Source organism: Erythrolamprus reginae, chromosome 1 (genome assembly GCF_031021105.1).
Source record: "Erythrolamprus reginae isolate rEryReg1 chromosome 1, rEryReg1.hap1, whole genome shotgun sequence".
NCBI lineage: Eukaryota > Metazoa > Chordata > Lepidosauria > Squamata > Dipsadidae > Erythrolamprus > Erythrolamprus reginae.
The window spans coordinates 142312309-142326715 of NC_091950.1; the positions used below are offsets into that span (position 1 = coordinate 142312309).

Sequence of the window (14407 nt, forward strand, 5' to 3'; positions counted from 1 at the left end):
GTATCATCCTGTATTCAAGAAGTTACAAAGAATGAAATGAACCTTCCTTTGTGTAAACTCCAAGTTCAGGGTCAGGTTTCCACAAAAGATAAAACAGTGGGATATGAAAGTTGATTTGCCAAATGTCTAATAGATTGTTTCTCAGAAGAAAAACACTACAAGGTCTGATTGAAAGCCACTATTTTAACTTTCATATCTGAACAGATCAAGACAGACCTCATGTTCTCATTGCCACAACCAGAATAGGTGCTGTAGCCACAACATCACATGGGAACATCGATTATAGCCAACAATGTTGCACTTTGGTGATTTCAGCTCTAAGCTTAATGATTTAATTCAGGGAAAGGAATTCATGAAGTGATAAATGTATTATTACATTTACTTCAAAAGCCTGTCCTAATGTATATAGGGCTCCTGTGTCTATTCTGCAGTGATGACACTGCTGATCATAAAACATGCAATGATGTTAATTTGGAATAGCTATTGCTTATAGTATTTAGTTCATTACTCACCCTTGCTTTGCCTCTCAACTTTGGAGTAATTTTATTTTCCTGATAAAAGATTTAGGATTCTCTTTGGAAAAGAAAAAAACAGGATATAAAAAGTAACATAAAATGTTTTCCTGCCACTATCCCAATAATTTCTCATTTGACCCATCTATTTTCCGGATAATGATTTTACACAAATGACAACCTTGTGAAATGTTTCATTCAGCAAGTATAAAAATGGGTGGCATCTCCAGCTAAAATTAAGCAGTCGATTCTATTCTTTGTTTATTTGTTTATAAATATATTTGCTTATAATCAAGAAATTGAATAAACAAGAGGGATATTATTAATGATTCTGAACTAATCTTCTCTCCCTTAGTCCTTCCCTAACCAATAATAATAATAATAATAATAATAATAATAATAATAATAATAATAATGTGAACACTTGTTTTATCATTGATGCCACATTACAACAGGCTTTTTCTTGGAAATAATTCTACATAAAGCAGCTTTAACTTCTGTATTCCTTAAACTGTAGATTAGAGGGTTAAGGACTGGTGTGATTATTGCATAAAAGACTGACACCACTTTGTTGAGGTTGATTGAAGAGGTCACTTTGATACGGACATACATAAAGAAGAGTGTCCCATAAAAAACAGCCACTATCATTAAGTGGGCAGTACAGGTTGAAAAGGCTCGTTGCCGTCCAGCCGACGAGTTAATTCTGAGCACTGTAATAATAATATGAACGTATGATGTTATAATAACCAAAGAGGAGATCAACAGTACCAAAAGAGAGACCAAGAAGTCTACTGATTCCTTCAGTGAAATGTCAGTGCAGGAGAGAATAAGGAGTGGCGAAGCATCACAGAAGAAGTGGTCTATCACATTGGGGCCACAAAATGTCAACTGTGTCATGAAATAAATGGGCAGCACCGGGGTAAGAAAACCAGTTAACCATGAGCCAATTGCCAGAATCAGACAGGTGTTTCGATCTACAATCTCCTGGTACCGCAGAGGGATACAAATGGCCACGTAGCGGTCATAGGCCATGGCTGCCAGCAAGAAGCACTCTGTACTGCCCAAGAAAGTGAAGAGGTAAAGTTGAGTCAAGCAGGCAGAATAAGAGATCTTCTGACCTGCTGGAGATCCAAACCCAGCCAGCATTTTGGGCACAGTGAGAGAGGTATACCAAATGTCCAAGAAGGAGAGGTGGATAAGGAAAAAGTACATGGGAGTGTGTAAGCGCTTTTCTATTGCTACCACTAAGACCAGGATGCCATTTTCCATCAGGGTCAGCAAGTACATGATTAGGAAGAAGCCAAAGAGCGGCAAACAGGCGTCCTGGATGCCCGTGAAGCTTACCAAGACAAATTCTGTCACCGATGTCCAATTTTCATGTGGGGACTGCATCTAGGAGTCAGCACAGAATTGCTTGAATAGTAGGACAGAGCAACAATAGCGAGAGATTCATTCTTCACATCCAGGGTTGGGAATAAATGTTAATGGGTCTGGAGTTTTTCAAGTTACTTTTCCATTCTAAGGGTTGAAAAAAATGCACTAAAACGACAACAACAACCCACTATGAATAGAGAACTGAGTCCATTTAACTATCATCTCAGCTGCAAAACACCTCAAGCAAATTTATTTATTTATTAATCAAATCGGTATAAATCTTGTACCAAGTGGTTACAGATTGTAGGGAAAATTGAAAACAGTCTCTGATTGAAGCTCCAGCATTCAAAGACACACACACACACACACACACACACACACACACACTGCTCAAAAATAAAGGGAACACTCAAATAACACATCCTAGATCTGAATTAATGAAATATTCTCATTGAATACTTTGTTCTGTAGAAAGTTGAATGTGCACGACAGCATGTGAAATTGATTGTCAACCAGTGTTGCTTCCTAAGTGGACAGTTTGGTTTCAAAGAAGTTTGATTTATTTGTAGTTATATTGTGTTGTTCAAGTGGTAATCTTTACACATGGCCCTAGAAGACTAATAATTTCCACAGAACAAGTAACACTGGACTGTATTATACGTCATTTGTACGCAGCAGCTTATCATAAAATTTATCTTATATCTCCATCACTATTTTTCAACCAAAATGAATGGTTGAAAAATATTTTGGTTTTGTACTTTTTAATGTTTTCATTCACTGTGTTTACCTCTGTCAAACGCCACCCAGGCTCACTTGTTTGTGAGGTGGATAGTTAAGTAAATTGGTTTAATAAATAAATAATACATATATTGCAAAACTTCCAGATGAACCGTTACTTATTCATTTTTTTCCTGGTAGCCATAAAACTGGCACTGGGACATAGAAACAACAATTTAAAACAAAATAGGCACTACAGTAACTTTATCCAACCTACTATATAATTCCTTGCAGCTAGTCATCCTTCTGTACCAGTCTTCTGTAGCTCGGTGGGCTCCAGAGGTTCCCATTATTGGTTGGTGAAAGATATTCTAGAATAGTCATATTCACTATTCACACGTCCAAGAGATGGTCCCCAAAGTCTGCTTCTGTTGCTATTCTCTAAGAGGTGGTTACTGCCTGGACAGGGTGGAACACAGCGGGGTAGCGAAAATGGAGCTCCACTCCAGAGCACCCAATTTGCAACTGAAAGATGTTTTTTTAAAAAAAGAATAAGCCATGCTCACAGCGTGGTAGTAAAATAAATTGGTAGCCCATCACTATTTCAGAGATACAGCTTGACACAATTCATCCTCCTTCAGCCACATCTTTGCCTGGTCCACACCAGTGGTTGTGGACCAAGAAGAGTAAAAAAAACTTGCGTGTGTGTAAGTTTAAGAAATAAAGACAAATGTATATGATCGCTGCAAAGCCTCTCTATGATCCTGATCAGGGAATGTGGTCTCTAAGAGAAACCAAGAATTATCTAATGAGTAGCTAGGGAACATCAGGGCATGCAGAGTAGACACACATACTAGTCAGCCTATAGATTTCATTTTCAAATAATGTCAAAATACAAATCAGTAAATGCACAGAGGGCATAATTTTTAGTGTCAGTCGTTAATGCTATTGCAAAATACTTTGTTATTGTACATAGAAAATTAAATTCAATGTAGTCGGACCTTCACTTCAAAGAATCGATTGAGATGTTGACATGAGCATAGAAAGCTATATTTTACTCCTTAAAAGCCACCTCTGCCGTTAGGCATGGGGGAATTGAAACATCTCCCCCTTGCCCATGTAGTTTTTGTGTATGATTCGATTGTGTGCTTGTTTTTTATATATATATCAGGGTTCCTTTGGACTTTTTAACCTAAAACTGTAATTTAGATTGCGAAATATTAGATTTGTTACTATGTTTTGTTTACCATTGTTGTGAGCCGCCCCGAGTTTACAGAGAGGGGCGGCATATAAATCCAATAAATCTAATCTAATCTAATCTACTTGATGAGACCATAGATATACCTAAGGCAGGGTGCACAGTTCTCTTTTTTTGAGTCAATAGCCATACTCCTCATATTAATCCCTAGTCAATAATCCGTAGGCTGGCAACAACTTCCAGATTACTGTTAGCCCTATGTCAAGTTGACGCTTGCTATAAGACAAGAGATGCCAGGAAACAAACCTGGGATATTTTCTACATGGTAAAGTTGTTACGTAATCACCTCTGATTACATATATTTTCTGTAATCACATCTGTTCTTTTCTTTTCCAGTCTAACCTAGAATTCTGAGTGATCCCCTGGCCTCCCATTAAAGCACTATCCAGATCTATTCTTACTTAGTTTTAGTTAAGGCCAGCCAAAACTGTGAGATGCTGCCCCCTGCTATAGGGAACATGTTTTTATAGAACTATTGTTTTTAAATTAGATGTGATCCAAGTTACAGAATAAAAGAAAAATCTATAAAAACATTACTGACAAGGTTCCAGGTCACATCCATGTTTCCCATAGGAATCAATGGAAAAGCAATTAATGGGTGCAAGCCCAAAATTCACCCCTTTTGCCAGCCGAAGTGCCTGTTTCTGCACTGCTGGGATTCCCCTGAGGCTCCCCTCCATGGGAAACCCCACCTCCGGACTTCTGTGTTTTTGCGATGCTGCAGGGGAATCCCAGCATCGCAAAAATGGGCGCTTCGCTTCACTGGCAACGGAAGTCCGGAGGTGGGGTATCCCAGCGAAGGGAGCATCAGTGAAATCGCAGCATTGCAAAAACACCGAAGTCCTTGAAACCCCACCTCCGGACCTCTGTGTTTTTGCAATGCTGCGATTTCACTGAGGCTCCCCTCGCAAAAACGGGTGCTTTGCTGGCAATGGAAGTCCGGAGGCAGGTCATCCCAGTGGCGGCGGTGGGTTTGTAAGGTGAAAATCATTTGTAAGAAGAGGCAAAAAAATCTTAAACCCCGGGTTTGTATCTCGAAAAGTTTGTATGACGACGAGGCGTTTGTAAGACGAAGTATCACTGTATGGATAATGCTATGAGTCGTTAAACACCAGGTAGGCAAACAGCCAACCTCAAAAAGCGCCAAGAACTCCACCCTGAACTACATATCTTTTCTTCTTGTTGAATCACATGGAGTCTGTCTGGCTGTAGTTTGAGTCATGGCATACCATATTATTGGCTACTGTTGTCACTTAGGACTCCCTCTATAGATATGATTTCAATGTTCTTCATTCCAACTCTAGCACCAGCAAATCTTCAACAGCCAATGCTACCTAAATTCAGCTTGCTTTTGTAGCCATCTTGTTTTCCATTTCTCCCCAAAATTTAGTGAAATTTATCCCTTCCTGACAGTTCTTATGCATTTCAACTTCATCTCCTCTCATGTTGAGAATTCTTTCTGAGTGAAAACTACCGGTTTCATCCCAAGTAAACTGTCAGGCTTCAGTTTATCAGCAAGAATTTGTCTGGGAGGTCGCATGACAACCAGCAAATGCTCTGTCCTTCACATCGGCAAAAAGAATCAAAACTCCAAATACAAACTGAATCAACAAATTATCACAGATAATCCCCACTCGGTCAAGGACCTCGGAGTACTCGGTCAAGGACCTCGCAGTACTCGGTCAAGCACCTTGGAGTACTCGGTCAAGGACCTCGGAGTACTAATAACTAAAGTGCCAAAGCCCATTGCAACAACATTGCCAAGAAGGCTTTAAGAGTTGTTAATCTAATCCTACTGGCAATCTCACACTACTTACCAGAGCTTATAAAACTTTTGCCAGACCCACCTTAGAATATAGCTCATCTGTTTGGAACCCATACCGCATTTCTGACATTAATACCCTCGAAGATGTCCAGGAATACTTCACCAGAAGAGCTCTTCACTCCTCTACCCGTAATAGAACACCCTACTGTTCTGCCGGTGTGTCTCAACCACCCGTAATTACAGGGTAATTAGTCCAGGAAGACACACACCACATGATAAAAGGAAAACCCAAAAGTTTTTATAAACAGGAAAAACAGAAACAGCTCCCTTTTTAAATGTCAAAGGGATTTTCTGGTACACACAAGGCACAGGTTAAATGCAGTCCAATTGCTCACCCAATAACTGGGAAATTGAGTCCAATTCTAAAGTCCAGAGAGTCCACACACACAATCCTGAACAGCAAAAACCATGATCTTGATGAAACAATGAATCAGATAAACTGCCATGAAGCTAAAACACCAGGCTGCACTTTTATCTGTAGCACTAATTACAGCAGCCCCACCCAACCACAAGTGGCCTCATTTTCTCTTGTAATAATCCTTCAGTTGTTGTCTCCTATGCATCACTCTAGGCATGCGTGGATGTGTCATTAATTCTTGTTCAGAATCCAGGGATGATACAGATGACTGATCTCCTCCTGGGCTGTCTGCCAAACTCCCCTCTTCCCTGTCACTTACACTTCCTTGGTCAGAGGAGACTTTGTCGGCAGATTCTATTGGGAGCAAAACAGGCCTGCGGCATGTGGATGTCTCCCCCATCTCCACCTCCACATTCCTTGGGGCAGGAGCTGGGCCAGAGCTAACCACAACACCTACAAAACTAGACTTACAATCCTGGGTCTAGAAAGCTTAGAACTAAGATGCCTCAAACATGATCTAAGTATTGCCCACAAGAACATATGCTGCAACATCCTGTCTGTCAAAGACTACTTCAGCTTCAACCACATCAACAGAAGAACCCATAACAGATACAAGCTTAATATTAACCTCTCCAAACTTGACTGTAAAAAATACGACTTTAGTAATCGAGTTGTCGAAGCGTGGAATTCACTACCGGACTCTGTAGTATCATCCCCTAACTCCCAACACTATACCCTTAGACTATCCACGGTTGACCTCACCATGTTCCTAAGAGGTCAGTAAGGGGCATACATAAGTGCACCAGAGTGCCTATCATCCCCTGTCCTATTGTCCCTCCTATATCTCATATATCTTCTCTTCTCTTCTACTACTATATCTTTTCCTGCTATTCTCTCATAGTTATATTTTACTCCTTTATTTTCTCCTCTATTCCCCCTTTAATACATTCTACCTGATTATATCCTCTATAACCCTCATTGTGTATTATTGTGTATTGGACAAAGCAAATAAATAAAATAAATAAATAATTAATAAAAAGGATGGTCAGCATATAACTTCTCTGGATTAAGCTATACCACAGTTGGTGTGAAATTGGAGAGGATTGTGTGGGGAGTGAGGTATATAGCTGTGTGGAAATGCTCTATGGTGCTAGAAAAACTGCTGCCCTGGATACCTGAACATACAGTATACCAAGATTGAATTTGTACTCATATGTGATTCCTAGTTTTTATTTATAAGATTCACTAACTTTGGTAACTATAGTGACAATAAATGCATTAAAAAGCATTAAATCATCAAGATAATTATAGAGTTGTGATTTAGAGTCAGAACAGAGACAAATCTCTAAAGAAATAGAAAAGGGGGAAAACTTGTTTTATTTAAGTTAACAAGCTCCCCAATGTTGCTGCCAAGTAATAATTAACAAGGGGAGGGGGAGAGGGAAATATAGAGAGAACAGAAATTTCCATGACTAAATTTTTCACCAGTTACCTATGTCAAGTCTTTCATTCCTGGAAGTAATCCTTTACCATTACTCTAGACCAGGGGTAGTCAAAGTTGGCTCTTCTATGACATGTGGACTTCAACTCCCAGAATTCCTGAGCTAGCATGGTTGGCTCAGGAATTCTGGGAGCTGAAGTCCACAAACCACAGAAGAGCCAAACTTTGCCTACCCCTGCTCTAGACCAGTGTTTCCCAACCTTGGCAACTTGAAGATGTCTGGCCTTCAACTCCCAGAAGTCCAGATATCTTCAAGTTGCCAAGGTTGGGAAACACTGCTCTAGACCATAGAAGTGTGACCAGTCATTAATTCAGGAGCCACATCAGACTTTGTGTGCCATGTCAAGTGCATAAGTGCAAGGATCCTTTTTGTAAAGAGGTTTATGTGGTTTGAACTTAGGAATTCCCAAAGGCGCTGAGTAACATCCAGCCATTCCTGGGAGAAGTGCCTGAGAGACTTCCCTGTATGTGTGTGGGAGGAGTCTGCTGGTGCCTTGAAAAGCCCCAAAGACACTGAGTCCTGGGAGAAGTGGGAGAAGTGCCTGAGAGACTTCCCTGTATGTGTGTGGGAGGAGTCTGCTGGTGCCTGAAAAAGCCTTAAGGACGCTGAGCAACACCACAGCGACTGGAGAGGTGGCAAGTGTGAAAAACTGGAGATGCCTCCTGAGAGGAACAACGGACATTGGGGAGTGATCGGAGGGATTGATAGGAGTCAGGAGAGATATAAAGACAGAGAAGTCCCAGGAGACAATAGGCAACCACATGGACATGAACTGGGGATGCTGGTTGGTGGCAGAAACCAGCATTGTAGTGGTCATTTTTACCCAGAAACCTGGACATTTGGGGACCTGGACTATCAATCAGGGGCTCATACTAGACTTTTTTGGAATTTAATAACGATTAAGATCTTATTTTATATTATCAATATTAATATTAGCTTAATATAAATTTTTCTATTTTTATTTCATATTTATATATTGTGATATATTTTATTAGTGCTTTTAGTTACTACTAATTTAATCTATTTTTAATATTTTTGGGGGGATTCTTAATTAATGGATGACTGGGATGGATGTAATATTGGGCATGGGATGAATGATTGGTATGAGTGGGATGGCTGGGGTGGGTGGGGTTACGGTATGGATGAGATGAATGGTAACAGTATGAATGATAGATTTGGCCCACCTGACGCTCGAGAGGCGGGAGGGGAAGGGGCACCGATCTCTGGGGTGGCAGAGGGTCGGAATATTCCAGTGTTGCTGGGGAGAGGCAGATATGGCGGGGGCCACGGAGTTAGCCGTTCCAGGGGAACGAGGGATCATTGCTTAATAATGATCCCTTGTTCTGGCTCCGTGAGCCCGATCTTGGGTACTGGTGATGAGTGTAACTCTGGCCCTGGGCTCAGGTTGCTGCTGCTCAATGCCAGGTCGGTGATAAATAAATCTCTCCTCATCCGGGATTTGATCCTGGATGAGGAGGCCGACCTGGCATGTATTACTGAAACCTGGCTGGGCCCAGAGGGAGGTGTTCCTCTCTCTGAAATTTGCCCAGCCGGGTTTCAGATATGGCATCAACCTCGACCCCAGGGAAGGGGGGGAGGAGTGGCTACTATAGCCAGGGAGAACCTTTGCCTATGTAGACTCATTGCTCCGGAAATTGCGGGTTGCGAGTCTCTCTTGATGAAGTTGGACTTAGGGGTTCAGGTGGGCTTATTTCTCACATACCTGCCTCCCAGCTGCGTGTCAAAAGCCCTGCCTGTGCTACTCGAGGAGGTAGCCGGGTTGGCAGTGGAGTTCCCCGGACTTATTGTCTTGGGGGACTTCAACCTGCTGTCACTCGGCGAAACCTCTGGGTTGGCACAGGAGTTCATGGCCACCATGACAGCCATGGACCTGACTCAAGTAGTACAGGGTCCGACTCACGAGGGAGGGCACGCACCTGACATGGTATTCCTTTCCGAGCAATTGAGTAATGGTCTGAGACTAAGGGGCTTAGAAGCATTGCCTTTGTCATGTTCAGACCATTTTCTACTACGGCTTGACTTCCTGGCTCCAATCCTTCCCCACAGGGAGGCGGAACCAATTAAGATGTTCCGCCCCAGACGCCTGATGGACCCAAAGGGCTTTCAGACAGCGCTTGGGGTTATTCCAGAGGCACTCGTCCACAGTTCGGCGGAGTCTCTTGCGGAGGCCTGGAACAAGGCTGCAGCGGAGGCTCTTGACCGGATTGCCCCTTTGCGACCTCTCCGTGGCGTTAGACCCCGTAGAGCTCCATGGTTCAACGAGGAGCTCTGGGAGAAGCAATGGAGGAAGAGTAGGTCTGAACCTGATAGGAAAACATGTGTATGAGCTTTTATTAAGACTTACAAAGTGGCGCTCAAGGCGGCAAGATGCGCGTACCATGCCGCTTTGATTGCATCAGCGGAATCCCGCCCAGCCGCTCTGTTTAGGGTGACCCTCTCCCTTCTTAACCAGGGGGGAGTTGGGGAGCCCTTGCAGAGCAGTGCCGAGGATTTTAATACGTTTTTCACTGATAAAATCGGTCAGATCCGGGCCGACCTCGACTCCAATTGGAAAACAGAGTCGACTGACAACGAGTCAGTCGAGGTGACTGGGGCACGTACTTGTCCACCTGTCTGGGAAGAGTCTGATCTGGTGACACCTGATGAAGTGGACAAGGCCATTGGAGCTGTGAGTTCCGCCACCTGTTTACTGGATCCGTGTCCCTCCTGGTTGGTCTCGGCCAGCAGGGAGGTGACACGGAGCTGGGTCCAGGAGATTACCAATGCTTCTTTGGGGAGGGGAGTTTTTCCAACACTCTATAAAGAGGCGCTCGTGCGCCCCCTCCTCAAGAAGCCTTCCCTGGACCCAGCCGTACTTAATAACTATTGTCCAGTCTCCAACCTTCCCTTTATGGGGAAGGTTGTTGAGAAGGTGGTGGCGCTCCAGCTCCAATGGTCCTTGGAAGAAGCCGATTATCTAGGTCCCCAGCAGTCGGGTTTCAGGCCCGGTTACAGCACTGAAACTGCTTTGGTCGTGTTGATGGATGATCTCTGGCGGGCCCGGGACAGGTGTTTATCCTCTGTCCTGGTGCTCCTTGGCCTCTCAGCGGCTTTCGATACCATCAACCATGGTATCCTTCTGCACCGGCTGGAGGGGTTGGGGGTGGGAGGCACTGTTTTTCAGTGGTTCTCCTCCTACCTCTCCGGTCGGTCGCAGTCAGTGTTAGTGGGGGGTCAGAGGTCAACTCCGAGGTCTCTCCCTTGTGGGGTGCCTCAGGGGTCGGTCCTCTCTCCCCTGCTATTTAATATCTACATGAAACCGCTGGGTGAGATCATCCAAGGGCATGGGGTGAGATATCATCAGTACGCTGATGATACCCAGCTTTACATCTCCACCCCATGTCCAGTCAACGAAGCAGTGGAAGTGATGTGCCAGTGTCTGGAGGCTGTTGGGGCCTGGATGGGTGTCAACAGACTCAAACTCAACCCAGATAAGACGGAGTGGCTGTGGGTTTTGCCTCCCAAGGACAATTCCATCTGTCCGTCCATTACCCTGGGGGGGGAATTATTGACCCCCTCGGAGAGGGTCCGCAACTTGGGCGTCCTCCTCGATCCACAGCTCACATTAGAGAACCATCTTTCAGCTGTGGCGAGGGGGGCGTTTGCCCAGGTTCGCCTGGTGCACCAGTTGCGGCCCTATCTGGACCGGGATTCATTGCTCACAGGCACTCATGCCCTCATCACCTCGAGGTTCGACTACTGTAATGCTCTCTACATGGGGCTACCTTTGAAAAGTGTTCGGAAACTTCAGATCGTGCAGAATGCAGCTGCGAGAGCCGTCATGGGCTTACCTAGGTATGCCCATGTTTCACCATCACTCCGCAGTCTGCATTGGCTGCCGATCAATTTCCGGTCACAATTCAAAGTGTTGGTTATGACCTTTAAAGCCCTTCATGGCACTGGACCAGAATATCTCCGAGACCGCCTCCTGCCGCACGAATCCCAGCGACCGATTAGGTCCCACAGAGTGGGCCTTCTCCGGGTCCCGTCAACTAAACAATGTCGGTTGGCGGGCCCCAGGGGAAGAGCCTTCTCTGTGGCGGCCCCGACTCTCTGGAACCAACTCCCCCCAGAGATTAGAACTGCCCCTACTCTCTCTGCCTTCCGTAAACTCCTTAAAACCCACCTTTGCCATCAGGCATGGGGGAACTGAAACACCTCCCCCGGGCATGTACAATTTATGCATGGTATGTTTGTGTGTGTGTTGGTTAGTAAATGGGGTTCTTTTTAAATCTTTTTAAATATTTTAAATTTATTTGGATTTGTCATGATTTGCTGTATCTTGCTGTGAGCCGCCCCGAGTCTGCGGAGAGGGGCGGCATACAAATCTAAATAATAAAATAAATACATAAATAAATTCACTCCACCCTTCTTAGTATTTCGAAGACAGGGTTGTTCTTTGTTGTACATTTATTATGCCCAAGTGATATATTAAGCTAATGTGGGTGAAGAACCAATGCTGTACAAATGTATTAGAAAAGATATTTTATTTTCTATTTCAAGAAAAAAAACAATGTCTTCCTTGTTTGGCTTTGATTTTGATATTGTTTTTAATTGTTACAACAAAAAACACAATAATACAGGTTTGAAGACGATTCCTCAGTGAATGTCGCGTGCTAATACATAGCATAAAATATATAAAATGATGTTTACAAGGACTCCAGAATGTCACCTTATTGTCAGTTAAAAGCACATGTGACAGTCTTCGTGTTCAAACAGATGTTTACTTACTTCAACCTTCCCTCAGCCTGTCAATTTTGTCTGGTGGGAATTATGATATTTGCTTGTTCTTTACATGGTAGAGGACCTTTTCCACAGCTCTTTTCACATCTTTGTTTCTCAGGGTGTAGATAATTGGATTCAACACTGGAGTGACCACAGCATAGAGCAAAGAGACAACTTTGTCCATTTTGAAAGTCTGATCAGAATGAGGGCACAGATATGTGAAGATTACCGTCCCGTAGAAGATAGCGACCACCATTAAGTGGCTGGAACAGGTAGAAAAGGCCTTATGCCTTCCCGCCACAGAAGGGATATGGCAGATGGTTGAAACTATCAGCGTATACGAAGTCAACGTCAGAAGGAAAGATAGGACGACAATTACCGCAGAGACCAGGAATACCATTGCGTCCGCCATGAAAGTATTTCCAGTCGAGAGCTTAATCAAGGGCCCCGTGTCACAGAAGAAGTGGTTAATCTGGTTGCTACTGTTAAATGTCAGCTGCGAAATGAAGGCTATGGGCAGAAAGGGGGTCAAAAATCCAGTCAGCCAGGAACCCAAGGCGAGGCCAACACAAGCATGGCTGTCCATGAGAACTGGATATTGCAGTGGGTGACAGATGGCTAAATACCTATCATAGGCCATGGCAGCCAAGAGGAGGAACTCTGTGGAGCCGAAGAAAAAGAAGAAATACATCTGAGCGAGGCAGGTGCAGAAGGAGAAGGCACAGGACGCCCTGAGGACATTTCCCAGCAGCTGGGGAAGGGTAACTGAGGTATAACACATCTCAAGGAAGGAGAAATGCCTCAGGAAGAAGTACATGGGGAATTGCAAGCTCACGTCTATGTGGGAGAGGATGATGATCAAGGCATTGCCAAGGAGTATGAAGAGATAGATGGAGAGGAGAATGACAAAGGAGAGTAACGGGAACTCTTGAAGCTCGGGAAAGCCGAGCAGCACGAATTTGGGGCCGGAGGTGCCATTTGGCATATTCTTGGTCCAGTCTGTTCAGCCAGCATCGAAAGGAAATGGAAGACATAGGAAAGAAATAAAATATGTTTGAGAATAGGGGGGAATGGCATTCATTCTTCCAATAGACACATTCAAGGCATCAATTCACCATTTTTAACTTTGATTTGAACAAAGCCAACTGAATTAAATTGGTACAAGTACACATTTCAGAGAGGGGCGGCATACAAATCTAATAAATTGAATTGAATTGAATTGAATTTCATATACAATATTATACACATATTAAAGTCTGTTTGGAATTTCCCACTACTGTGGTATTCTGGATAGCTCTTGCTTACATTATAAAAACAGCTCCCACTGGGTGCCGAAATAGTTTCGAATTGGAGTAGAAACAGGGGGAATTGTTCAGCAGGATTTCAAGATCAGTTGCTTTATTGATATCTCAGTGAACAATCCCATAAAGACACCACTCCGAGTAAGAAACTGAGCCAAATGAAATATCATATAAATGCATGCAAAAATTTAAAACAATACATGCTATCAGACGCACCAAGCCCACCCCTTCCCCCAGAATAGCTCTGTGTTCATTTTGTTTTCCAGAAAGTAGATAATGTTAAAGACAGGTGAAGGTCCACGCACAATCAGAATGATGGGGTCAATAGTATTGAGAGATGTGGTCCTACAGGTAATCCAAAGGTAGCAGAGATATAAAAGATTGTATAGGTTGAAACTCATAAATTGTATACTGTATTTGTGTACTGTATTTAGAAATACAAATTTTCTATTTCCCTTGTATACGGTATTTGTGTACTTTATTTAGAAATACAAATTTTCTATTTTCCTTGTATACTGTATTTGTGTACTTTATTTAGAAATACAGATTTTCTATTTTCCTTGTATACTGTATTTGTGTACTTTATTTAGAAATACAAATTTTCTATTTCCCTTGTATACTGTATTTGTGTACTTTATTTAGAAATACAGATTTTCTATTTTCCTTGTATACTGTATTTGTGTACTTTATTTAGAAATACAGATTTTCTATTTTCCTTGTATACTGTATTTGTGTACTTTATTTAGAAATACAAATTTTCTATTTCCCTTGTATA

The 14407-nt window shown here is 43.0% G+C and overlaps 2 protein-coding genes across 2 annotated transcripts; both read right to left on the reverse strand.

Moving 5' to 3' along the window:
* Positions 1–944: 944 nt before the first annotated feature.
* Positions 945–1904, reverse strand: LOC139164757 (olfactory receptor 6Q1-like). The gene has a single exon (XM_070747277.1). It carries the CDS (start codon positions 1902–1904, stop codon positions 945–947), a length of 960 nt encoding a protein of 319 aa, XP_070603378.1.
* Positions 1905–12377: 10473 nt separating this feature from the next.
* LOC139164806 (olfactory receptor 11L1-like) lies at positions 12378–13316 on the reverse strand. Its single transcript, XM_070747414.1, has one exon. It carries the CDS (start codon positions 13314–13316, stop codon positions 12378–12380), a length of 939 nt encoding a protein of 312 aa, XP_070603515.1.
* Between the last annotated feature and the right edge of the window lie 1091 nt (positions 13317–14407).

Excerpts from the sequence above, each read along its gene's own strand:
- LOC139164757 (XM_070747277.1), bottom strand. The coding sequence starts at position 1,904 with ATGCAGTCCCCACATGAAAATTGGACATCGGTGACAGAATTTGTCTTG.
- LOC139164806 (XM_070747414.1), bottom strand. The coding sequence starts at position 13,316 with ATGCCAAATGGCACCTCCGGCCCCAAATTCGTGCTGCTCGGCTTTCCC.